A 25,692-nucleotide genomic window follows, 5' to 3' on the forward strand; every position below is an offset into this window, starting at 1 on the left:
AGGAAGCAGGCACATCTCACATGTCCAGAGCAGGATGAAAGGTCTCATGAGAACCCACTCACTATGGTGACGAAGGAGGATGATGCTAACCACTCCCGTGATCCAACCACCTCCCACCAGGACCCACCTCCAACACAGGGGATTACAACTGAACATGAACACAGAGCCAAACCATATCACTAGCTCTGCCTGGAGACATTAGAGACAGGTTCCCAGCGGGGAGGCTTCCTTAGCCGAGAGATGAATTAAGAACAGCATTGACTGGATGGTGCTGTGGTTTCAATGTCCCCTCCCGAACTCACATCAAAACTTCATCCCTAGTGTGGCAGTGTCCTTTCAGAGGTAGTGGGATCATGAAAGCTCTGCCCTCAGGAGTAGATTAATCCATTCATGAACTAATGGGTTAAGGGATCAGTGTGGTATAAAGACGAACTAAGACCTGAGCTGGCACATTAGCACACTCAGTCCCTCTCCATGTGACACGCTACACCACCGCAGGACACTGTTTAGTCCCCACCACCAACAAGCCTCTCACCAGATGCAGCACCTTGGATTTCTTGGCCTCCAGAGCTGTAAGAAATAAATTCCTTATAAACAACCCACTTTCAGGCATTCTGCTATAAGCAGCAGAAAACGGACTAATACACATGCCTTGTCTCCAACTAGAAGCTCCTCCACCCACTAATTATGGACTGTTTTACTACTTGGCTTCCAGGAGGGAGGGAACTGTATGAAAAGAACAGAGATGCATAACTACATACAGAAATGGTTCCCAAGGGGGCTGAGAGCTGTGTTAAATGCAGCTTTAAATGTTTTTTAATGATTTTTATCCTCAGAAAACTTGGTTCAAATGCAGTCTTGCTGGATGCATTTGCTGGATGTCCAACAAGTAAAACAAATGAAAATAATCATTACCCTGGGGCTTCACTGACTGAGAGTGAAGGAGGCTTTGGCTGCTGGAAATGTGGAGGACCCCAGAGACCCTCTGCGGCAGTGGTTCCCAGTGTTTTGTCTTTGTACTTCAAGCAGCATAATCATTCCTTTAAACAACATTTTAGGTGAACATGTGAAGCGGGGTAACCCCAAACTCTGCCCACCTATCTCCAGGGACAGTCTAGAGCTGTGGGGGCCTGGGTGAGCATCTCTGACCTAGACCAACCAAAGATCTTAACCAGACCCAGAGAGCAGCCACAGCTAATATGGGCAGGGTGACAGAGAAGATAACCTGTGACGTGCATGCTTCCCCACACTTGAGGCTCCAGCATGCATGAGAGAGAGCCCCGAGAGACACGCTATGGATCATATAACAATCCTGAAACAAAAGAGATGCAGAGAACTGATTCCACATGTCAATGTTAAAGAGACGCAGAGAACTTATTTCAGATGTCACTGTTAAATGAACCATGGTGGCAGTTTCTGCCCATCAGGTTCCCATAAGTAGAGACGAATGAAATTCCCCTACCCGAAGCTCTAGAAAAGTTCAAGATCCACACCAACCGGGAAGGGTGAAAGCTGCATTGAAGTCTTCTTAGGAGCAGGAGGAGCACTCAGCCCTCGGGACCCAGGGCTGTGGAGAGGATGGGGCGCCCCGCTGGCTGTGTCACCACAGCACACCCCAGGTTTCCAGGAACAGGCAGGGAGCTAAAGATGATGAAGTTTAGGGGCCCTTAGGGCCTAGAAACTACAAGCTATTCCTCAAAGACCAAGCCTCACATGCCTCTGGGTGCAGAGGTGCAAAGGCGGGGCTGTGGGTGAAGGGTTTCAAAGGCAGCCCTCTCTGGCTCACCTCAAAAATCCTACCTGAGGACACCTCTGCATATTATACAGTTTAGGGCATCCATCATTCATTCTCAGTGGAAAGTCATGCAGATGCTAGAAATCAATAGGGTTTTTATTTATTTTTAAATTTAAATTTTTTTTGAGGTGGATTTTTGCTCTTGTCGCCCAGGCTGGAGTGCAATGGTACGATCTCGGCTCAGTGTAACCTCTGCCTCCCAGGTTCAAGCGATTCTCCTGCCTCAGCCCCCCAAGTACCTGGGAGTACTGGTGCCTGCCACCATGCCTGGCTAATTTTTGAGTATTTTTAGTAGAAACGGAGTTTCACCATGTCAGTCAGACTGGTCTTGAACTTCTGACCTCAGGTGATCCACCTGCCTCAGCCTCCCAAAGTGTTGGGATTTCAGGCGTGAACTACCGCACCCGGCCAAAAGAGTTTATTGACTGGGGCAGGACGATGGAAGTAAGAATGCAGGTCAGAGTCAAATAACAGCCTTACCTGTTTTACTTAGATATCCAGATGTTCTTTTTAGCAAATTAAATTTTCTAATTTGCTTTTACTTAGTATATTGATATGCTTAGTATAAATGCACTAACTGTGCTATGTTTAAACGCATCCAACACACATCATTTTAAAGTGTTTTATGAGAAATTCTGAACCTCCAGTAGACAATGACCCTTCTCCTACAAACTACAGTCATTCCAAGGGTATTTCACTCTGTCTTCCACATGCAAGAGCTTGTAGCAGGAAAAAAATAAAATGAGAAAGAGAGAGAAAGAAAAGAGAAAAGAGAGAGAAGGAAGGGAGGGAGGGAGGGAGGAAGGGAGAGGAGGGGAGGGGAGGAGAGGGGAGGGAGGAAGGGAGGGAAAAGAGGGATGGAGGGAGGGAGAGAGGGAGGGAGGGAGGGAAGGAAGGGAGGAAGTAAGATATGTATGTATATACTTTTATTTATGTCTATGTCTAGATGGGTCAGCACAAATATTGAATTTATACTATATGCTGTGGCCTGCAACAGATACTGAGGTTGCCAGCATGGATATGAGACCCAGTAATTAGCCTGGAAGAGCACAGAATGTACTGAGGGAGATGCTTTGTAACAATACAACTGCTATGTTATGTTCTCCTGCTATAACAGAGGCAAGAGCTCAGTGTTCTGGGGATGCAGGCGGGGAGTTGTGTGGCCTGGATAAGTCTAGGAACACTTCATGGAAGATGACACATTTGAGCTAGATCTTGAAGGACGATAGCAAGCTTTCTGTCTAGTGTAAGGGAAACTCATTTCAGTCTGCAGAAACAGTGTAACCTGGGGTGTGGAGGATGAGAGATGATGGCAGCTGGTCCAGGCAGACAACAGAATAAGAGAAAGCAGTGGTTGCTGCTACTGTATCACCCTCCTTGGCAGTAGTTTGGCCCTAACTGCTGAGAGGCAGGCCAGCTCTGGGGCGTCTCAACTCCCCAAACCAGTGCTGAACATTCCCTGATCAACCTGGCTACCAAACCTTCTTCTGAAAATGAGAAGTAGCTTGTTAACTATCAGAGCTTTCTCACATAAGAATGGGCTTCAGGAGTGGTAGTGAGGTCCCTGTGGGAGGAGGTATGTAAGTAAAAGTGATAGGATAGGCCCTTTTTTCCAGGCTGTGGTAGAAGGGAGGTTTGAGACCAAAGAAGGTTGGCCTAACATACCACCCTCAGTTTTCTTCCAGAGCTAAGAGGTCATGATTCCCTTTGAAAGTAGAAGTTCCTGCTCTCCTATGAGGAATGGAAAAACATGTCTAGAGAGGTTAAGTGACTTGCCCCAGGCTACACAGAAAGTTATTCGAATCATTGTCCAAACATTTCACTTGCTACGATCTGATCTCAAGTGGACTTTTAGACAGCTGAGAACAGATGCTGGCTCTTGTCTCTCGGCATCCTCTTTACCAACTTTGCAAGCATCAGACAGCAGCTGGATCATACATACATATGCCTCACGTACGCAGCTTCAGTTCTGCCAAGCAGGGCCATGCCCAAATGTGAGCATAATATGTTTATGTGGACCTTGAGCAAGACACTGTGAGTTGAGTCCTGACTTCACAACTGCAAGCAGGAGGTCACAGAAGCTTTGCAAATAAAATGTTAATCTCATACCTTGGCCCATATCAACACATGCTAATCAGATGGGTCAGGCTGTGCTGTTTTCCTCTGCAAGTGGGACTTGTTGTGACTAATTGAGGGGTTTGTAGTGAACATGTCCCTTTACCTCCTGCAGGTCCTGGCATCCTAAAGCAAACCTTGGATCTATCAACACCAGTGATACTGAGAAGCCGATATCCTCTTCACTCTGTTCTCCTTCCCAGCATCCATCACGCCTCTGGGCTACAATCCTGCCTCCAGAAGTCCCAGCTCAATTCACAAAGATGTTCTGGGAAGGAAGTCAATCTTCCCAAAGTTCTTGAGAGCCTGGGACATGCCGTTTGCGCAGAACTCTAGAGTATGCAACGTGGCTTCACACACGTCACTCCATTCGGACCCAGGGCTCTGGTACAGGTGTCATCCAAACCTTCTACTGCACACACGTAGCAAAGCGAGGCCCGGGGTGACGCCCTCTTGAAGTCACAGAGAGAATAAGTGGAGCAGCAAGAAATCGCAGCTCAGTTTTCTGACCCTGAAGCCTGGGTTCTCTTCTGCATATACCAGATGGCCTGTTGAGCAAGGCTTGGGTATTCCTTGGCAAGTGGTGAGCAGGGCTGGGATCCAGGGTGAGTTGAAGTGGGCTGAGGACTTTCCAGGACTCATAGCTCCAGCCAGAATGTGAACAGGCCACACGCACCGAAATCAGTCTTTAGAGCTCGCTGTGGCCACAAGTGGGTGCTGGGCTGAGATAGTGGCTTGTGGTTGTGAGTGTCGAAGATCACAGTTAAACGCAGGCCGGGTCCCATACAGGCAGGAGGACCAGGCACTAACTGGCCTGCTCTGCCCTCGATCTGGTGCCTGTACGTCTGCCTGACAGACACAGCTCAGAGCCTACCAGGGCCGAGCCGCGGCCCCGGGGCGAACCTCTGTGAGGCTGTCAGGAAGACAGAAAGGGCCACAGGGCAGCTACAGGGACAATGAGTGTCTTGCTGGTGAGGTACAGTAGGAGGCTGAAACCAAGGGAATGGATGAGAGCTTACAACCCCAAAAACTGATGGCACCTTGTAGCAGACAGACACCGAGAACCCATGGCTGGAGTGCTGAAAGGGGAGGAAGCCTGACAGGATTACCACTGGGTCCCACTTGGGCCTCCCTGCTCCCTGTTCATCCTGTATGACAGCCACGCCAGTTTTTCAGGCCTTTCTTCCTTTGGTTTTGATGCCTTGGGAGACAGTTTACAGACCCTGGCCCGGAAGCCACCTGCTTCTAGAATCCAGCCCACCCCACCCTCCCAGCCTTGCTGCCTCCTCCCGCACCAGCTCCTCACTCACTGCCCCACCTCCTGGCCTTTGATCACTGCAGCCCCTCGCTCCGAATGACTCCACGTGTCATCCAGTCATTTGATTCCCTGCCATCCTTGATGACCCACTTTTTGGGACCCCAGTTGTCTATAAAGACCTCCCTGGCCCCTCACTCTGATCATCACTCTCTATAATCCCTCTAGGGCTTGCCTGGCCCCACCATATACTGTGCGTCTCCTGCACTGCCTGCCTAGGTCCTCCCAGCCTCTAGAGGATGGGCTGGCCATTCCTTGTCTACGCCTCCCATCTAAACTGGGCTTAATAGCTTGGCGGTAAATATCTGTGGTCCATTTGACTGATGGATTCGAGCTACAACCATAGTAGCCTTTGTAGGAGAAAGAAGCATGACAGGCAGCCCCTAACACCCACAGCAGACACTGATGTTCTCTGTTCTATCATCTCAGGCTCCGTTTGAATTCTACACCAGGATAAGCAGAAAACCAGCAAAATAATTGTCTTGCCACTCACTCCACTGGTGCAGTGATCTGCAGACTAGCATTCATAACTGGCATATTGTTTGGGTTTTACAATTACAAGCACACACTCCCCCTCCTCTGATCTTTGCAGCAATCCTGGGGAAGGCAGGGTAAGTATAGTTACCAAGTCTTACTACACTCTGTGAAATAAGATTCAGAGAGGAGAAGACGTCTTCCCAGGGCCTCCCAGGGCAGGCAAAATCCAAACTACATCTTTGATTTTGAAGCCAGACCTCCATCCGGTATGATATGGTTATTTTAGAAAATGAACATGCCAGAACTAATTATTTTTCAGGTGTTTAATACCCACGACATGTGCCCAGTGCTCTTAATGCCTATTCTCTGACCCTCATGTCTTTTAATGGTCTTCCATGCCCAACATTAAACCTCATTTCAGGTCTGATCAACGATGAAAAGTTAGGTGTGTAATGGAATGAAAGTGATGTTAAGGAATTGAATCAAGTGTAAGATAACATTTCACATAGGATTTATAGGACATAATTGTATTTCATCAATAGAGTTACTCAAGTCATTCATTTGAACACAGAATTTTTTCTTTTTTCTTGAGACAGAGTCTCTCTCTGTCCCCCAGGCTGGAGTGCAGTGGCTCGATCTCGGCTCACTGCAAGCTCCGCCTCCCAGGTTCACATCATTCTCCTGCCTCAGCCTCCTGAGTAGCTGGGACTACAGGTGCCCGCCACCATGCCCGCCTAATTTTTTGTTTTTTTTTTTTTTTTAGTAGAGACGGGGTTTCACAGTGTTAGCCAGGATGGTCTCAATCTCGTGACCTCATGACCCACCCGCCTCGGCCTCCCAAAGTGCTGAGATTACAGGCATGAGCCACCGCGCCTGGCCCCGAATTTTTTCTTTAATTCAGTCCTATGCCAAGGAAAGCCCTGCCGGTTTCTGACTCTCCAAGAACGTAGAAGGCACGTTTTCCCCTTTTCTGCAGCCTTGCAGTGATGCTATTTGCAATGCTTCTTTTGTTTCTGAAGAGTCAGACAGAGGCCCAAGTCTGGCGCCATCAGGGAACTAAAGCTTTATCTGAAGTGGTGGAAACTTCCCAAGGATCTCTGCAGCCCAAACTCTGTCTCTCTTTCACTACTGAGCACTGATCTGGGGAGTCCCATGAAAAAATAGTCGTATTCAAAAGTCTTGGAAAGCAGGAAGTAAACAGATTTGCCAGTCACAGGTGAGTAAAACATTAAAACATTCCACTGGTCCACCTAAGGAACTCTGGCTGATTCCAGCTTGGTGTTTCTCTCCAAGGTCCTATGAAAGGTAAAAGCAGGATATGCAGAATCCTAGAATAGTTGGGCTGGTAAAGACCAACCTCCCTGTTTCATAGATGAAGACACTAAACCCATATTAGGGAAATGACAGCTAGTGAGTACTCTCAGTGGGATTCCTTCTCCAAGTTCCAATCAACCAAGATTTTCCAGCTCACATATTGTGGAAAGTTCTGAAGAGGGCGAGAGGAGTATGTGGCACAGAGATACCCTTGAGCCCACAATCTGTCCTTCGGAGATACCATTCCTACACCCTGAATAGTAAGAATGACACTGGCAGTGGCTATGGCTGTCTGGGTAAGTGACTCTGGGGTGTTTTTTTGGTTTTTGTTTTAGGAGGCAGGGTCTCACTCTGTTGGCCAGGTTGGAGTGCAACAGTACCATCGTAGTCCACTGTAGCCTGTAACTCCTGGGCTTAAGTGATCCTCCTGCCTCAGCCCCCTGAGTAGCTAGAAGAAGCACATCATACCAAAGAGTAAGTGTTTATTATTATTTTTAATTTTGTTGTTTTTCTTTAAAGAATCCCATATAGATCTGATTAGTATCAGCCAGATGGTAGGCAATGCTTGTTGCACTGAAGTCAGCCATTAGGATGTCATCACTTTGAGGTAAGTCATTGACACATCCAGTAAGCTACTTTTTAGGATTATCCTTGGGGCGGGTGGGGGAAACAGAGCCTGAAGAAAACAGAATTTTCACCCACTTATTTTGAGAGCTGGGAGAAGTTCAGAGGCAAGATGGCATGAAAGGAAACTACCTTTGGCTCAGGAAGGCTGGAGTTGGAAAGGAAGACAAGGATGTAGACAAGGGAAAAGCAGGGAAGGGAGACGGGAACACAGAAAATAAACTGTATGAGTTAGTTTTCACACTGCTGTAAAGACATACCAAAGACTGGGCGATTTATAAAGAAAAGAGGTTTAATTGACTCAGAGTTCTGCGTGGCTGGGAAGGCCTCAGGAAACTTACAGTCACGGCGTAAGACGAAGGGGAAGCAAGGATCCTCTTCACACAGCGGCAGGAAAGAGAAGAGTGAGCGAAGGAGGAACTTGCCAAACACTTTTATAAAACCATCAGGTCTCATGAGAACTCCCTCAAATCACGAGAACAGCATGTGGGAAACTGCCCTCCTGATCCAATCACCTCCCACCAGATTCCTCCCTCAAAACTTGGGAATTCCAATTCAAGATAAAATTTGGACGGGGACACAGAGCCTAACCATATCATAAACTTTACTTAAAATGTGTAAGCCAAAGCCAGTGTGTGTAAGGCCCTATTACTTTGTTTAATAGAAAGTAAAGTACATCAAGTCTCAAGTCTCAGAATTTGGTCCAGGCCGATCCAATTTACTAGTTTGGTATCTGAGCAATTTAGTGTGGGCTCTACCGCCCTCTTCTGGAAATACTGGGAATTGGTCTTTACTTGTGGTTTTTCAAGCCAGTGACAAATACTAGAAATCAGAGGCCAATTTCATTGTGAGAGTTGAGACAGAATTTGGTAGGCGGCTCAGGAGGAAGGAGAATCAAGGTGGAAGAAGGTGAAGGTAACATAGCACATTTCTTAAAATATGCAGAAAAGTTTCTACAGCCCAATCAAACATTAGTAATAAAATTCACTGTTGCAAAAAAAAAAAAAAAAAAAAAAGCCTTGTGTTAAATTTTGTTCATGAGCAAAAGGTGTTAAAAGATTGATTTGTTAAGGAAAGGCCTCAGACTTTGGAGTCAGACCCACCTGAGTTCAAATCTGGGCTCTGCTGCTTCTTGTGTAAGTGACTATTTGACCTCAAGCTGATTATTTAACCTCGCGGGCTGTTCTCATCCGTAAAATGGGGACCACAATGCCCACCCCAGGGGGATGAAGTGAAACGATGCATTTCAGAGGACCAACATGTCACAGACTCCCCTTCAAGAAATTCAGGTGGAGAAAATTATACAATCCTAATGAGAAAAATAAGGAGAGAGCCGAGTAAGTGGAGAAGCATTTATTAAGGTCAGGAATAGGCAAAAGTAATTGATGGGGAGAGAAGTCAGAACAGAGGTTACCTCTGGAGGTGGTAAGTATTGACAGAGGAGGGATGGAAGGAGGCTTCTGGAGTGCTGAGAGTGCTCTATATTTTGTTCTGAGTGGTAGTTACACAAACACATAAATTTATCAAGCACACACTTAAAATTTATGCACTTTACATACATAACCTTTAAAAAGAGGGGAGAGGAGGAGGAAGAAGAAGGAGGAGGAGGAAAAGGAGAAGCAGAAAAAAAAGAAAAAGACTTTTTTTTTGAGATGCTGGAGGTAGTGACACAATCTTGGCTCACTGCAACCTCTGCCTCCTGAGTTCAAGCGATTCTCCTGCCTCAGTCTCCTGAGTAGCTGGGACTACAGGCATGCACCACCATGCCCAGCTAATTTTTGTATTTTTAGTGGAGACGGGGTTTCACCATGTTGGTCAGGTCTGTCTCCAACTCCTGACCTCAGGTGATCCACCTGCCTTGGCCTCCCAAAGTGCTGGGATTACAGACATGAGCCATCATGCCTGGCCCAAGAAAAAGACTGAAAACAGTGGTGAAGTGGGGGAGATCCTAGAACTTGAGTCAGAATAGTTATCTCAGCTTTTTAAAGACGGCCACATCTCTTCTACCTGCTCATTACACAACCTGTATAGGTTCTGAAAATTATGGGAGGAGACATCCACATGCTGATGATGAAGAATTTCTGCCGCCACAGCTGTGAGCAGATAGAGTGAAGGCGAACTAATCTGTGATTCAACCCAGGTGAAGGCAAAGCCTGTGAGCAGTGAGTGGGTGGATGTGATTTCCAGAAAAAACCCCTTGGCTCAAAGTGGCAGGGGCTGGAGACCAGGATGGACTGAGAGGCAGCCAGAGTTGAGTTGAGGGGTGAGTAGGGTTCGCTACCATAATTTCTGGAAAGTGCTTCAGGTGTGGGGCATCAAGAAGAGTGGGAATTCCCACATCAGCTCCCACACCTTTGTATGCCAAGCATACTACGCATGCCACAAGCAGTTCGGCCAGGGCTCTGTCCCAGCTACGTGCTAAGAAGAGGTGTCATGCCAGTTACAGAAAGAGAGCCCTTAACTCTAGCCTCTTCTTGCAAGCATGACAAACACAGTCCCACAGGCCCATAGGCCAAACTCTCTTCTGTAGTGAAGGAGCTCAAAACTGGCTCCTTCCAATGTCCTTATGAGCAAATTAAAACTATGAGGAATTTCCCCCCATTTTCCTTTAAATGAGTTGGAAAGATTCGAATAAAGACTCTTGTAAGCTCTGGTAACTACTATATGAAAAGGTTTAAAAGGAAATAACTTGGGGAAGTAAACAATAGGCCGTGAAAGATAGAAATGCTTTTTAGACATTGTCGGAATGAAAATGTTGGGTGAAAACTGATAAGAACATTAGCAAAAGTAAGCTGTCTGAATACCAAATTACACACAAGGAGATGCCAATAAAAATAGTCAACTTGTGCCACAGAACGCAAGACATAGGAATTGAAGGTGAATTAAGATATGGGGCTGGGGGAAAAAAAGGCAGATTCACGACAAAAAAGAAAAAGTGAAAGGAAGGACACCTCAGTCCCATCCACCATGCCCTGAAGGTAGCCAATAGCCCCATCACCACCCGGGTGGAAGGATTTATTATGTGGAAAACTTAAAGCACAGAGGGTACAAAGTGAGGACTCGCCACGGAGGCAGGGGAGTGGGGCCACACTTAACACCGTGAGAGTGACCCGGCTGAGAGTCTGCTCCCCACCCTGAGCCCCCATTAGCCACTTTGTTCCAAGAAGTTTGACTCTACCCATCCTCACCACCAGGAGGAAGTCTCCACTGGAGGAATTACAAGAGAAGTCCTACAGACACTGATATCGGGGAGTTCTCCAATAAAAGAGCCAACACCTGCCAGTCACCCTAAGAGTTCACAAGCCCCAGTCTTGCATGTAGACTTCCAGAAGCCTTACAATGCACGCAAGATATTTGAAGAAAGTCTCCATAGTGAAACAGCTCAAAACAAGCAAAGATTGGAACTGAGGGCTGGACGCAGTGGCTCATGCCTGTAATCCCAGCACTTTGGGAGGCCAAGGCGGGTGGGTCATGAGGTTAGGAGTTCAGGACCAGCCTGGCCAACATGATGAAACCCCGTGTCTACTGAAAAAAAAAAATGCAAAAATTAGCCAGGCCTGGTGGCAGGCAACTGTAATCCGAGCCACTCGGGAGGCTGAGGCAGAGAATTCCTTGAATCTGGAGGCAGAGGTTGCAGTGAGCTGAGATCACGCCACTGCACTCCAGCCTGGGCAACAGAGCGAGACTCCATCTCAAAAAATAAATAAATAAATAAATAAATAAATAAATAAATAAATAAATAAATAAAAAAGATTGGAACTTAGGAAACATAAATGCAAGGAGAAAAAATAGCTTGACCCGCCCTCAGAGAGAGAAAAAATATCTCAACCATAAAATGAGATTAGGAGGCCATGAGAAAATTCAGAGAGCTGTTGTAAATTAAATTACGATAGATGAAAAAAAATTCTGAAGAACAGCTGAATGTAGAACTGAGACAGTATCTTAGAGAGTGGAATAAAATAAGTTAAAATGATTGAATAGGAGGAAAAGGGAAGATTAATCAATCCAACATCCAACCAATAGGATTTCTGAAAGAAAGCAAAGATATAGCACAATCAAAGATATAGCACAATAAAATTCCCAGAACAGACAATATGAGTTTCCAGATTGAGAGGGCCCACTGGGTGTGCAGCACAGTGAATAAAAAAGACCCCAAAAAAATACTCATTATTGTGAAATTTCTAAAGACCTGGAATAAGATCCCAGTAGCTAAAAGCAACCACAGATCTCATTCAAAACACGGAGAATCAAATGGCACAGGGCTTCTCAACAGCAATGCTGAGACCAGATGAAAGAACAGCATTGGAAATATGAGGGAAAATAATATTCAGCTCAGAATTCTGCACCCAGGCAATTATCAGTCAAGCAGGACATTTTCACACACATCTGATGTCTCAAATTATATGCCACCCTTGCAGCTATCTGAGGAATTATTGGAGGACATACTCCAACAGAAGATGAAAATGCACCAAGAACAAGAAAGCAAATTCAGGAAACTGGAGTCCAGTTTAGGAGAGCAACACAAGAAAACCCAGCCCAAAGCCCATGCAGGTGGCTCTGAGAACGAATCCAGAGGACACAGGGCTGGAAACAAAATGAACCGACAGATGACCTGCTATGATCAGAAACAAATAGTCAGGAGTCTTCATAAATCAGTTAGCGGACTTGAGAACAATGGGTGAGAGTAATCTGGAAAATGAAGTAAACAAAGGAACTTCAGAAACAACAAAGCAGACTTCATCAGCTTCAACAACAGCAAAATATAGAGCAAGGAAGTGAGATCAGACACCATCCCTGCAGATACCACATTCTGCAGCAAGCGTTGCTAATATGGTCATTATAGAGCAAGTAACTATTAAGTGACTAAATCATGAAATAATTAAGCTTGAAGGTTGAAGGACAGGAAGAGGCCAGTAAAGATATTCAATCTCCATCTACCATTAAATTAAGACGGTAGGTTATGTCAAAAAAAATGGCAAATCAAGAAAGAACTGAGTAAGCAGATTTTGTAGATGTAAACAAGTAAAAATAATAAAATAGATAAAAGTGTGAAAGTGGAGGACAGGATTCAGGAGTTGGAAAAGATGACACAAAAGCCTGCTGTTTTCTGTCATATACTTGAGGCATTACTTTTTAACGATGTAATTTTCAAACTTATTAGAAAGTTACATTAAGACATGAAATAGTAGCAGAAAGACTGACAGATAGATGAATAGAACTGAGCTGAGAATCCAGAAATAAATTTTCACATTTACAGTCAATTGACTTTCAGAAAGGATGCAAGTAAACGCAATGGGGAAAGAATCGTCTTTTCACTAAGTGGTTCTGCGACAATTGGATATCTACGCATAAAAGAATGAAATTGGGCCTCTACCTCCCACCATATTAAAAAAAAAAACAAATGGATCAAATATGAAAATGTAAGAGCTAAACCTAAAAACTCTTAGAGGAAAGCGTAAGTGTACATATTCATGACCATGGGGTAGGCAATCGGTTGTTAGACGTCATGCCAGAAGCATAAGCAATAAGAAAAAATAGACACATGGACTTCATCAAAATTAAAATCGTGTGTGCTCCAAAGGTCACCATCAAGAAAGTAAAAAGACAACACACACAATGGGAGAAAATATGTGTAAACCACATATCTGATAAGGAATTTGTATGTAGAATATGTATTTTTAAATTCTTACAATTCAATAATAAAAAGACAACCTTTGTTTTTTTTTTGTTTCTTTGTTTGTTTTGAGATGGAGTCTCACTCTGTCACCCACGCTGGAGTGCAGTGGCACAATCTCGGCTCACTGCAACCTCCACCTCCCGGGTTCAAGCGGTTCTCCTGTCTCAGCCTCCCGAGTAGCTGGGACTACAGGCACGTGCCACCACACCTGGCTAATATTTGTATTATTAGTAGAGAGGGGGTTTCACCACGTTGGCCAGGCTGGTCTTGAACTCCTGACCTCGTGATCCACCCGCCTTGGCCTCCCAAAGTGCTGGGATTACAGGCGTGAGCCACCGAGCCCGGCCAAGACAACCATTTTTTTTTTAATGGACTAAGGCTCTGAATAGACATTTCCACAAAGAAAATGTATACATGGTCAATAAGTACATGAAAAGATGCTCAACATTATTGGTCATCAGAAAAATTCAAATCAAAACCACAAGCGACCGTTTCACACCCCCTAGGATGGATATAATTAAAAAGACAGACAATAACAAATGTTGGCAAGGATGTGGAGAAATTGGAACCTTCATGCACCGACTGTGGAAATATAAAATCCACTGACTGTGGAAATATGAAAGCTACTTTGGAAAACATTCTGGCAGTTCCTCAGAGTTTTAACATCAAGTTATCACAGGACCGAACAATTTTACTCCTAGGTATATACCCAGGAGAAGTGAGAACATACGCCCACACAAAAACTTGTACATACATGTTTAGAGCAGCATTATTCACAATAGCTGAAAGGTGAACATGACCCAAATGCCCATGAGCTGATGAATGAAATAAGATGAATAAATAAGATGTAATATATTCATATAATGGGACATCGTTTAATAATAAAAAGAAATGAGGTACTGATACATACCACAACATAGATGAAGCTTTAATTTTTTTTAATTTTTACTTAATCCCAGATGTGATAGTATACCAATAAATCTTGAAAACATGCTTAGTGAAACAAGCCAGTCTCAAAAGACCACATATTGTATGATTCCATTTATGTCAAGTGTCTGGAATAGGCAGATCTATAGAGAAAGAAAGATTAGTGGTTGCCTGGGACTGGAGGGTGTTGTTGAAAGAAAATTCAGGGATGATTAATGGGCACAGAATTTCTTTCTGGGCTGATGAAAATATAAAATTTATGGTGGTGATGGCTGCACAGTCCTGTGAATATACTTAAAGCCACTGAATAGTATACTTTAAATGGATGAACTGTATGGCATGTGAATTGTATCTCAATAAAGCTGTTACCAAAAAAAATGGATTTTGGCTGGTGGCAGTGGCTCATTCCTGTAATCCCATTACTTTGGGAGGCCAAGATGGGAGGATCTCTTGAGCTCAGGAGATCAACGGCAGCCTGGGCAACACAGTGAGACCCATCTCATCAGTTTCCTCTTCTGTAGGATAAGAGAATTGAACTCACTGATAACAGAAAGTAGCACTTAAACAAGTTTTGTGGGGGTTTTTTTGTTTTTGTTTTTGTTTTTGTTTTTGTTTTTGTTTTTGTTGAGACAGTCTCACTCTGTCACCAAGGCTGGAGTTCAGTGGTGTGATCTCGGCTCCCTGCAACCTCCACCTCCGAGGTTCAAGTGATTCTCCTGCCTCAACCTCCTGAGTAGCTGGGATTACTGATGTGTGCCACCACAGTCAGGTAATTTTTTTGTATTTTTAGTAGAGATGGGGTTTCTTCCGTGTTGGCCAGGTTGGTCTCGAACTCCTGACCTCAGATGATCTGCCCTCCTCAGCCTCCCAAAGTGCTGGGATTACAGATGTGAGCCACTGCATCTGGCCTTAAATAGGGGTTTATGGTTGATAAAGTGTGTTCTTTCTCTACTTCTTATTACCTCATTCATCTTAATTACACTCCTGTTACAACTGTGTCATTGTTATTCTCACGTTACAAATAATAAAGTTTTCACTGTCACATTGTTTCTATGTGGTGGAGATTCCCCAGAGGGCTTTGGTTTGCAACACTGTAACACTACTCCCCCACCAGCTCCCTGTCATTCCGTGAATATCATGGCAGACCTACTTTGAGCACCAGGCCACCTGCACGTTGAGTCACACCTGAACACACAAAACTTCCCGCTTTCCTGTGATGTTTTGCTCAGCAACCTGTTGTGACCTGCACCCTGGTTGGCTGCCCCTCAGCACACCCTAATTCTACCTAATAGGTATAATTGCTGGCTGGGTGCAGTGGCTCATGCCTGTAATCCCAGCACTTTGGGAGGCCAAGGCGGGTGGATTGACTGAGCTCAGGTGTTTGAGACCAGCCTGGCCAATATGGTGAAACCCTGTCTCTATTAAAAATACAAAAAATCAGCCAGGCGTGGTGGCACATGCCTGTAATCCCAGCTACCCCTTGGGACACTGATGCAGGAGAATTGCTTGAACCTGAGAGGCAGAGGTTGCAGTGAGCCGAGATCGTACCACTGCACCCCAGCCTGGGCAACAGAGCAAGACCCTGTCTCAAAAAAAAAAAAAAAAAAAGGAAAGGAAAGGAAAGGAGAGGAGAGGAAAGGAAAGGAAAAAGAAAAGAAGAAAAATTGTCAATTACTGACCTGGGGTCAGTAGCCAAAACAGGCAATGTATGATCCCCAAACTGCACTCTTCTCCCTTATGATTTCCAGAGACCACATAATGACTCGATTTGGATGACAAATCCTAAAAGACCTTGACCGTGCTCGTGCCTCTGCTAACACTGTACTCGTCATTCTCCAGAAGAAGAAAGGAAAAAGGGGAAGAAGAAGCAGGGAGGAGGAGAGGACGACAAGGGGGGAGGAGGAAGAGGAAGAAGAGGGGGAGGAGGAGGAGGGGGAGGGGGAGGAGGGACAGCAGGGGAGGAGAGGAGCGAGGAGAGGAGGAGGAAGAAGATAAGGAAAAGGAGGACAACAAGGAGGGCAAGGAGGAGGGGAGGGGAACGCAACACACTTTGCTTCTAATAATTTCTTGAAAGCAACAAATGAAACCTGAAATGACGTTTGTGTTTCTGGGGTGATGCTGGCTCTCACCGTTGTCTGACCTCTCAGCTTTGTCTTTGGCTCCTCGCTCAGGTCCTGCCCCTGAGCTCACAGAAAGCCGCCCCAAAATGAGCCAGTGGCAGATGGAGCCACAGAAAGCCAGAGCTACAGAAGTTGATGCCAAAGCCCAGAGACGTGAAATGACTTGTCCCAGGTCACACAGCTAGTTAATGTCAGAGCTAGGCTAGGACCTCAGGATTATGTCTGTTTATTCCTGATTTGGTCCTCCCTCAACCACCTTGTGACTTGACCATTTCTTTCTTCAGCACCTCCCAGAAACAGCAGAGAGCACTTTGTACCAAAGCCACCATGCTCCTTTCCTGCCTTGTTGCAGAGAAAGTTCTCCTGTCCCATATACGAAATTGTAGGGGTGAGCTCAGCAGAACTGAATTGTGTAACGCAGCAGCCCTGGGGTGTCAAAGCCTGCCAAGAATCAACCACACATCCAGGGAAGGTGTGTGGAAGGACTGCACCGCCCTTTCTTCAAGTAAGCCTCAGAGGACTGACTCATACAAGCATTACAGAGCTACCTCCAGGAGTAGGGAGCAATGATACTAGGAAATTTATTTTAAGCCTGGGCAACAAAGCAAGACCCTGTGTCTACAAAATAATAATAATAATAATAATTTAAAAAATAAATAAACTGAGTGTGATGGCATGCACCTGTAGTCCCAGCTACTCAGAAGGCTGAGATGGGAGGATTGTTTGAGCCCAGGAGGTGGAGGCTGCAGTGAGCCATGATTGCACCATTGCACCCCAGTCTGGGTGACAGAGCAAGACCTTGTCTCTAAAATTTTTTAAAAAATTATTTTATGTAGCTAAGGCTTTATCTTGGAAAAATCAATTCCATACATAAGAACACAGTGGGTGGGTGGGGGGAAGTATTTCCTAATATTCACCCTAGAGTTAGCCCTCTAGTGATTTTAGAGTTCCTCCAGTGGTGTTCTGAGACTGTGGCCATCACAAATGGGCCTCCTTAAACGTGTAGGCTACTTTAATAATATCCCCTTGAATTTGGGTCCCTCCCCATAAGAACTTTCCTGTCACTTGCCACACTGCTGTTCCTGCCATCCATTCATCATCCTGTGTCATCTCTGCATTCCTTCAGCCTCCGTAGTTACCTCCTTAATTTAAGGTGCTGTAGCTCCCACCCTAATGTGGAACTGCCACACTTTTCCTGCTTTTGTACTTTGGAAAGGATGTGTCTTCTGGTTTGCTTCTAATGCTCTGATAAACTCCAACATTTTCCTGGCTTATTGAGCACCATAGCTCGTTAGTTGCACTGTCTTCTTTGCTACATGGTAATTGGTGGTTGAAAGCCCGTCTTTCTACAAAGATTTTTATACTCTCTGCACCTCCTCCCTTTCATGAGGGAAAAACGCATCTCTTCAACTGTCCCACAGTGGAGTGGAGTGCCATTTTATGATACTTTCATAGAAAACTTCTTGCGGCTCATCCTTGCTGGGTGGCATTTTCATTGTTAGAAGAAATTCATCTGACCTGTGAATATGGGAAATCTACCGTGCATTCTCTTCTTTATATTAGTGGCCTTCTTTATAAGGCCACTAATAAAGACTAATTCCATTTCCTATTTTTGTGGAATTCTTCTTTTTACACTCTTCCATATATAGGTTACATTTATGATCTTTAACCTACCTCTGACCTATAATTTTAAAAAGTATCCTGACTTACTTTACAGTGTTTGGTGTTGTCTTATTATTTTTTGAGACAGGGTCTCGCTCTATTGCCCAGGTTGAAGTGCATTCGCACGATCATGGCCCAGTGCAGCCTCCACCTCCCAGGCTCAAGTGATTCTCCTGCCTCAGCCCTTTGAGAAGCTGAGACCACAGGAACATACCACCATGCCTAGCTAATTTTTAAATTTTTTGTAGAGAAGGAGTTTCGCCATGCTGCCCGGGCTGGTCTCGAACTCCTGAGCTCGAGTGACCCTCTTGCCTTGGCCTCCCAAAGTCCTGGGATTACAGACATGATCCACTGTGCCCGGCCTGGTGTTGACCCTTGACAAGAATTGTTTTAAAAGTCTCAAATTGTATCCACTGGCTTCCCTTTATCCACATCTTTGCGTATTGTTCAAACAATGTTAGCTGGCAAGCCAGGAATCAGTTTCTCTGAAAAAAAATTGTTCCCATTTTTTAAGTGTGTTCATTTCTGTAGCAAGCCCAGTCTTTATTATAAGCCCTGCCCCAGGTGGATGTCAGAGTCAGCAGGCTGTCATTGCCAGAGCTCCGCATCCTGCCCCACCCCACTGCCACCTGTGTAAGGTATCCCAAAGGTCATTCATTCACTCTGCATGTGTACTTACAGTTTATATATTTTGACAAACAATTTTATAATTTCACCTTTGAGCTCCTTCAAAATCTGAGAAAGATGTCATCCTGACCAAAGATGATTATAACACATCTGGTTTTGGAAATCAGGTAGTCTAGTTAATGCCAGCCCCTAAAAACATATCCATAAGTCAGGTATCTATCATTTGCACGATGAAGATTCATTGAAAGGTTCAGCTTGAATGTGCTCTTTGATTCAGGGTTTGTGTTGGAGTCCCAGACTCCTACAGAGCAGTGCAAAAATCAGAGCCTGGTGTCATTCCAGATAAAGTCTGAAAACCCCAATCTGATATTCAGGCATCCCAAAAGCCTGTCTGTGTGGGTCTCTCCATCCTGCTTCTTACCTCTATCTCTGCCATTATTTCCCACCCAGCCTATGAGCATCCCACCTGTTCACACTTGAACACAGAATGTATACTAACTTGCAGCATTAATCATTTTTTATACTGTGCACACCCTGTTTGCCCAAACAGATGGGGAGCTACTTAGGGGGATGCCATGTCTCCCACGTCTTTGAAATCCCATCACCCAATAAGTATTTCAAAAGGTAGAAAAGTGTGATAATATTTATAGTATTTGCTCTGTTTGCCCACACACTCTCTTGTGCTATAAAACAACATCTAGTTTACCAGGTCTGAATTAGGCAATAATGTATTTATTAGCAAGTATGAACAAGGTCTCATTACACCCCTCCTATTAGGAAATCTACAATCAGGAGGGATTTCAAGGCAGTTTCTTTTAACTTCTTCCCATGAAATCTTGGGTCTAATCAGTTATTTTTTCTGTCTTTCTTCTACTTTTATTTCTAAGAGTCTAAGAGGTTCAGAAAAGGTAGGAACACACAGGGAAGGTCAGGAGAATGTCAATAACTCCAGCAGAAGAGAAATGGGCTCCTGTTTCCGAAAGATAATGAAAATAGAAGACACTTTTCACTGAGGGTAAAGCCCTTTTAGCAGCTCTAGATTTAGCCACAGAAAAATCACTCACTTTATTAAAAAATAAATAAATGGAAAACAAAACAAAACAAAACTCTTCAAGCTGGCATTTGGCAGCAAGACAATGCTGAGAACATTTTCTCAACTCAGCTGGGAAAACCCGGGAAAGAACATGTTGAGGAAAAGAGGGTAACACTCTTCCGATCTGTTGGGACTATGCCAGAGAAAATCAGGCAACAGATTAACGAGGCTTGTCAGTTGCCCCACTGGTTTCAGGGGCACATTGCTCACTACCGCCTCCATGCAATGAGTCACCCCTTGCAGAACCCGTCACAGCTCAAGTTTAATCAACCTCACAGTAGCGGGAAGGTGCATCACTCTGTCTTCCCATAAAAGATGGGCCACTGAAGCACCAAGGCATAGAGGAAGAGCTACAAGTTACACAGGTGAGAAGAGTATCAGGGACAGTGTCCATGGGAGGGGAGGAAAGAAGATTCCCAGGCAGAGGTATGTGAAGCCCACTGAGCCGTGGGCTCAGCCATGGTGATCTGGTCCCAGGGAAAGATGTGGTCACTGAGGCATCATGAATTCAGGGAGCACCTTCTGCAGCTACTCCTCATGGTCAGGCTCCTCATCACTGTCCTCCCCCAGAGGAAATTCCTTCGTGGGCTTCTGGGTTGCATACATCCGGGTCTCCATGGGGCAGTCCTGACTCAGAATAGCCTGCAGAGAGAGGAAAGAAGAGAAACCACTGCACATTACTATTACTTTTTTTTTGAGACGGAGTCTCGCTCTGTTACCCAGGCTGGAGTGCAGTGGCGCAATCTCGGCTCACTGCAAGCTCCGCCTCCCGGGTTCATGCCATTCTCCTGCCTCAGCCTCCAGAGTAGCTGGGACTACAGGCGCCCATCACCACGCCAGGCTAATTTTTTGTATTTTTAGCAGAGACGGGGTTTCACCATGTTAGCCAGAATGGTCTCGCTCTCCTGACCTCCTGATGCGCCCGCCTCAGCCTCCTAAAGTGCTGGGATTACAGGCGTGAGCCACCGCGCCCGGCCAACCACTGCATATCTTTTTTTTTTTTTTTTTTTTTACCAATCTCCTCATTCCGTTCTCCCACTAGTTCATCCAAGGCTGGCATTGCTAAGTACTCAAGAAACATGCATAGGACCCTCTGCATATACATGCACCGGACCCTCTGCATGTACATGCACCAGCCTCCCGGGGTACCTAGTATATCAACCCTTGTCAGGACAAGTATCTCATACGCTTTTAACTGAATTTAACAGTGGTAGTGAAAGTTACAGCAGGAAGCCAAATGGAATCACCACCACTCCCTATCACACCTTCACGTCTTCTTTTGTTCCCTTGAGCAGCCTCTGTCGGCATCCCAAACCCATCAGGCCCTCAGGATGTTTGTGCTGCAGTAAGAGGAAAGTGCTTTATTAAAGAAAATCCTATGGTATGGATCTCTTCCCTGGGGTTTTTGTACCTTTAAAAACGTGACCTGCTGACCAACATGGATAAACCCCATCTCTACTAAAAATACAAAAAATTAGCCGGACATGGTGGTGCATGCCTGTAATCCCAGCTACTTGGGATGTGAAGGCAGGAGAATCTCTTGAACCCGGGAGGCAGAGGTTGTGGTGAGCCGAGATCACACTATTACACTCCACCCTGGGCAACAAGAGTGAAACTCCATCAAAAAAAAAAAAAAAAGTGACCTGGTAAGGATAATTGTGCACTAGAGTGAATGAGTGGATGAACGGATATGCCAATGGAATTCTGCCCACTTATGACAGAGTTAACTTGGTAACTCACATCTTGCTAGTAACTAGCAAGCTAAGAACAGTAACTACAGGATGTCTTTGATGGTCCTCTGCCCCCATTTCCCTTCTCTACTGAAGACCCTTCCTGATAGCCCCAGAAAGAGGGAAGTGGTTACTTAGAGAAAGGAAATTAAGGAAGTGCACAAAATAAATATGAAGATGAAAGGGGATTGGGAAACATGGCAAAGCAGAGAGAGTTATAAACAGAGCAATAGAGGGAGGAAATAACAGCCCAGGATGAAAGGGAATGAGAGAGAAGATGGAAAGAAACAGAAGTCAATTTCTCTTTTAACAGTCGGTGCTCCTTACAAGCTTCTCTTCCTTGGCCGGGGGGCTCCGCAGGTAGTAGCAGAGTGGAGCATAGACGATGTTGATGACCCCAGTGATGACCATGAGCCAGGGAAAACCGATGGCCTTTACAATGGCACCACCAGTGGATGGACCTGGGAGGGATACATCAAAGTCACAAGTGTCTATGGAGCCTCCATATGGAGCATCCTCCACGTAGGACACTATGCTAGGGGCAGTGGGTGACCCAGAGGATGTCTCAGCATCAAAGATCTCCGGAACCCTAGGAGGATAGCTTCCTGGCTGCACTTCCAGCTGGTAAAGAGTAGATAGGGGAAAGTGGGGCACCAGGTCCTGCCAACATACCTATAGCAAAGCCCATGCAAAAAGCCACATCAGCGATGGCGTAGACACTCCCATACACCGAGGTGTGGCGTAGATCCACCAGGTGCCCCATGATGGGCATCATAGAAGAATCCACCATGCCTGTGGCCAGAGCAAACAGGACACAGTCAGCCCCACCCACAGTCAGTACCATACCGCCTCTCCTCCTCCATTTAGTCAGTTTGCTTTGTCTGCTGTCTTCTCCCTCGGACCAACACCTGTTCCAGGTGGGAATTACGAGCTTATCTCTCCACAACCCTGCCAGCTGCCCTCCTGATCCTTCTGCCTCTCCACCTACCTCCTCTGATGAGAAAAGGGGGAGGAAAGGCATCAGACCCAAAGCCAACATGCAGGGGCTTCTTGTTTTCTTTGAGGGCACTTCTTACCTATGGCAAGGCCAAGCCCTGCATTGGGGCCAATGAGACCAAAAATATTGTGTGCCAGAGGAACCTGCAAGGGGAAGGAGGAAGAGTCATCAGGACTCCAGATGGGTCAGGTGGAAGCAAGGTTCAAAGAGTTTTCACATGAAATGCGTTTATTCAGAGTGCACTATTGGCCACATACATCATCCTCCTGCACTCACACTTTCTCATGGAAAAGAATCTATACCTCCATTTTAAGGATATGAAAACTTGACCAGCACTGTTGTGTTTATTTATTGCGCTATCCAAAGTTACAGATCTAATGAGTGGCAAGATCAAGTTTGGACCTCAGACTTGGCTCCATTATGCTCTAACGAGGGTCTTCCTCTGTTCCATGGATACTTTCTCCCCTTCCTCTACCCCTCTCCACCTAAACATACACTCCTGGTCTCATTCTTCATGGAATAAAGTTGCCTCTGTTTTCCATTATGGACATCACTGAAAGGTTTCATTTAGACTTCTAACTTGGTAGCTGTTGGAAAAAAAAGATAGAGAAGAGGCCCCAACAACCAGTTAGCTGTAAGCTAGAGGGGGCAGGTGGTGTGGCTTGGGTCCCCTGTCAGGAAGCTTGTGAGACTCATTCCCGTTGCCCTCCCAATCCCCCAACAAAAACCCTTTCTTCCCTCTTTTTCACGTTCCTTACCTCCCTCTCTGGGCACCTGCCATTCAAACCTGCTACCCCAGGACACTCACCCCTTAAGGGTTTAGCATACCGTTTAGATGCTGCTGGCTGATAACAATTTTTAGGGTTCATGCCTCAAGAAACGTTTATAATTTATCAATAGTATTGGCTGAGATTCACTATGGGCTCACCATGTGCCAGACACTGTGGTTTATTTGGATTACCTTGACAACCCTGTGGACACCATCAGAACCCTCTCTACATAGATGAGGATGCTGAGCACATGGAGATGAAGTAACCTGCTCAAAGTCACATGCATAGAAAGTGGCAAAACCTGCCATGGAACCCGGATCCCATACTCCTGCTCAGGACCTCCAGCTGGTCTTGAGCACAGTTTACAGTGCCTTGTAGCCCTGTTATTCTCTCCCTCAAGCCTAGGAGGTTTGCGTGTTTCTCATCCCCAGTGGGGAGAGGAGGAAATGAAGGCTTTGAGAGCTTGAGGGGGATTCTTGGAAATGGAAAAGTCCTTCTTTCTTTCTTCTTCTATCAAGCCTCTGGTGCCAGAGACTGGGGCATAGATGATGGTTCCCTGGGGATTTATGAGGCTCTGTCAGGGTGGGATGAGTAAATGAAGTCATAAAACGCACCATTTTGCCATCCCCAGAAATGGATACCAACATGTATCACTCCATATGCCCACATGTACAGCCTCAGACCTCCGGCTCTAGCTGCTCTGCAGCCCTCTTCCTCTCCTTTCCCACTTCCCCTCAAAGGAAAGCCACTGCAGCTGGTGGCCTCTTCCCCCGTGCTAAATTCCTGCCTATTCAGAAGCAGTCTTTCTGACAGTCCTTGCCAAGCCAACTCTGCTCGTCTTAAAGGAAATTAGTCTTTAAATGTCTGGGTCTCTCTCTCTCTCTCTTTCTCTCTCTCTCTCTGTCTGTCTGTCTGTCTCTCGCTCTCTCTCTCTCCTTCCCCTCCCCCAGGTCTTCTTATACTTACACAGAGCAAGCTGGCACCTACTACCAGCATCCCGATTAGGGAACACAGCCACCTGGAGGAAAAAAGCCATCATCAAACACCACTAGGGGAGAGCTCCCCTCCACCTGTACCCCATCACCGCCATGCTGACCTGTCCCACCAGCCCTAATCCCAGCAACCCCTTAGGACCTGAGGACAGCATCCCTACATGACCAGTTTGTACCCAAATGAGCTCTCTCCCTGCCCTTTCCTTGTCCCCCCTGGCTCCATCCCTTTTTCTATAGAAAGGCAGAGGAGGGGCCGTGGGACACACTCTTCCTTCCCTTACAGGAGGAATCAGCTGACTCAGAAGACACTTGCTCCTTAGAAGTAGCCCTCAAACTTAACTCATGCTGTTGCCCAGCTCAGACTGCCTCCTACCTGTCCTATTTTATTTGGTCCTTGAGGTCTGTCTCAAAAAAACACAGAAAGTACCAAACTTCTTTCCTTCTCTGATATCCTATGGCAGTGCTTTTAAAATCTTGATGCTAAACTCCAAAGATAAAATTAAAGCTGTCCTTATTGTAGTGAAGGGACAGAATGGAGACTCGTAGCTCTTGGCCCCCAACCCTTCCTCCTCAGTGGCCTCTGGGGTGCCTCTATAGAACTCCTTAGGGTTCCACAGAACATAATTTGAAAACTGCTTTCCCAAAGTACTGCATTTTTCATAGCTGTTCTCTGTTGTGGTTATTTTATCTCTTCAACTGGACAGCAAATGGATGGAAAGTAAGGGGTGCCCCTCATGTATCCACTGCCTCTTCTATAACAATCAGCTCAGAGCTCACGACTATCCATTCTCCATACCACCCTCACCACTCACTCACTGCCCATCATCCCAGTGGGAAGTTTTTATCGGTGTGTACTCATCCTAAACTTTCAACCGTATGGAAGCTGTTCATCATTCCAAGATCAGGAACAGGCGCTCTTCCATCTTACATTTCTATTGTTCGTCCCAGATCCCCAGGCTACATACCGACCCATCCTGTTGGCCAACACACCAAAGAGGTTGGTGCCAATGAGGTAGGACACACTGGCAGGCAAGAAAGCTAGACCTGTGGAAGGACACAGATCCTTACCTTAGGACATGCCCAATTTACTCTAAAATGCCTTGTCTCCTACAAGACACTGAAGTCCACCCCTGTAACCTTCCAAGATCCCCAAACCACTTTGTTTTATGATCTGGGGACCTTTGCGCAAACCCACAGTAGTTGCCATAGGACCCCCACACCTCTCCTTTCTTCAGGAGCAAGGCTTTGTTTAGCCTCAGTACTTTTCTTTTCTTTTTTTCTTTTTTTTTTTTTTGAGACAGGGCCTCACTCTGTCACCCAGGCTGGAGTGCAGTGGTACAATCTCAGCCCACTGCAGCCTCGACCTCCTGGGATCAAGTGATCCTCCCAGCTCAGCCTCCCAAGTGGCTGGGATTACAGGTGAACACCACCACACCTAGTTGTTTTTTGTTTTTTGT

At 45.7% G+C, this 25,692-nt stretch overlaps 1 protein-coding gene across 2 annotated transcripts in view; it reads right to left on the bottom strand.

The window, feature by feature from the left end:
- Positions 1-19,365: 19,365 nt before the first annotated feature.
- The window catches only part of SLC18A1 (solute carrier family 18 member A1), a 38,748-nt gene continuing 32,421 nt past the window's right edge, over positions 19,366-25,692 (bottom strand). Inside the window, exons 11-16 of one of the 2 annotated variants that reach the window (XM_004046726.5) lie at positions 25,201-25,279; positions 24,210-24,261; positions 22,553-22,616; positions 22,149-22,268; positions 21,804-21,937; positions 19,366-20,388 (exon numbers count right to left, since the gene is read on the bottom strand). In XM_004046726.5, the coding sequence (XP_004046774.3) occupies positions 20,275-20,388; positions 21,804-21,937; positions 22,149-22,268; positions 22,553-22,616; positions 24,210-24,261; positions 25,201-25,279 (563 nt within the window). In that variant the 3' untranslated portion in view covers positions 19,366-20,274. The remainder of the gene's footprint in view (positions 20,389-21,803; positions 21,938-22,148; positions 22,269-22,552; positions 22,617-24,209; positions 24,262-25,200; positions 25,280-25,692) is intronic. The other variant, XM_055349100.2, reaches the window with a different exon arrangement.

Source organism: Gorilla gorilla, chromosome 7, assembly GCF_029281585.2.
Source record: "Gorilla gorilla gorilla isolate KB3781 chromosome 7, NHGRI_mGorGor1-v2.1_pri, whole genome shotgun sequence".
Taxonomy (NCBI): domain Eukaryota; kingdom Metazoa; phylum Chordata; class Mammalia; order Primates; family Hominidae; genus Gorilla; species Gorilla gorilla.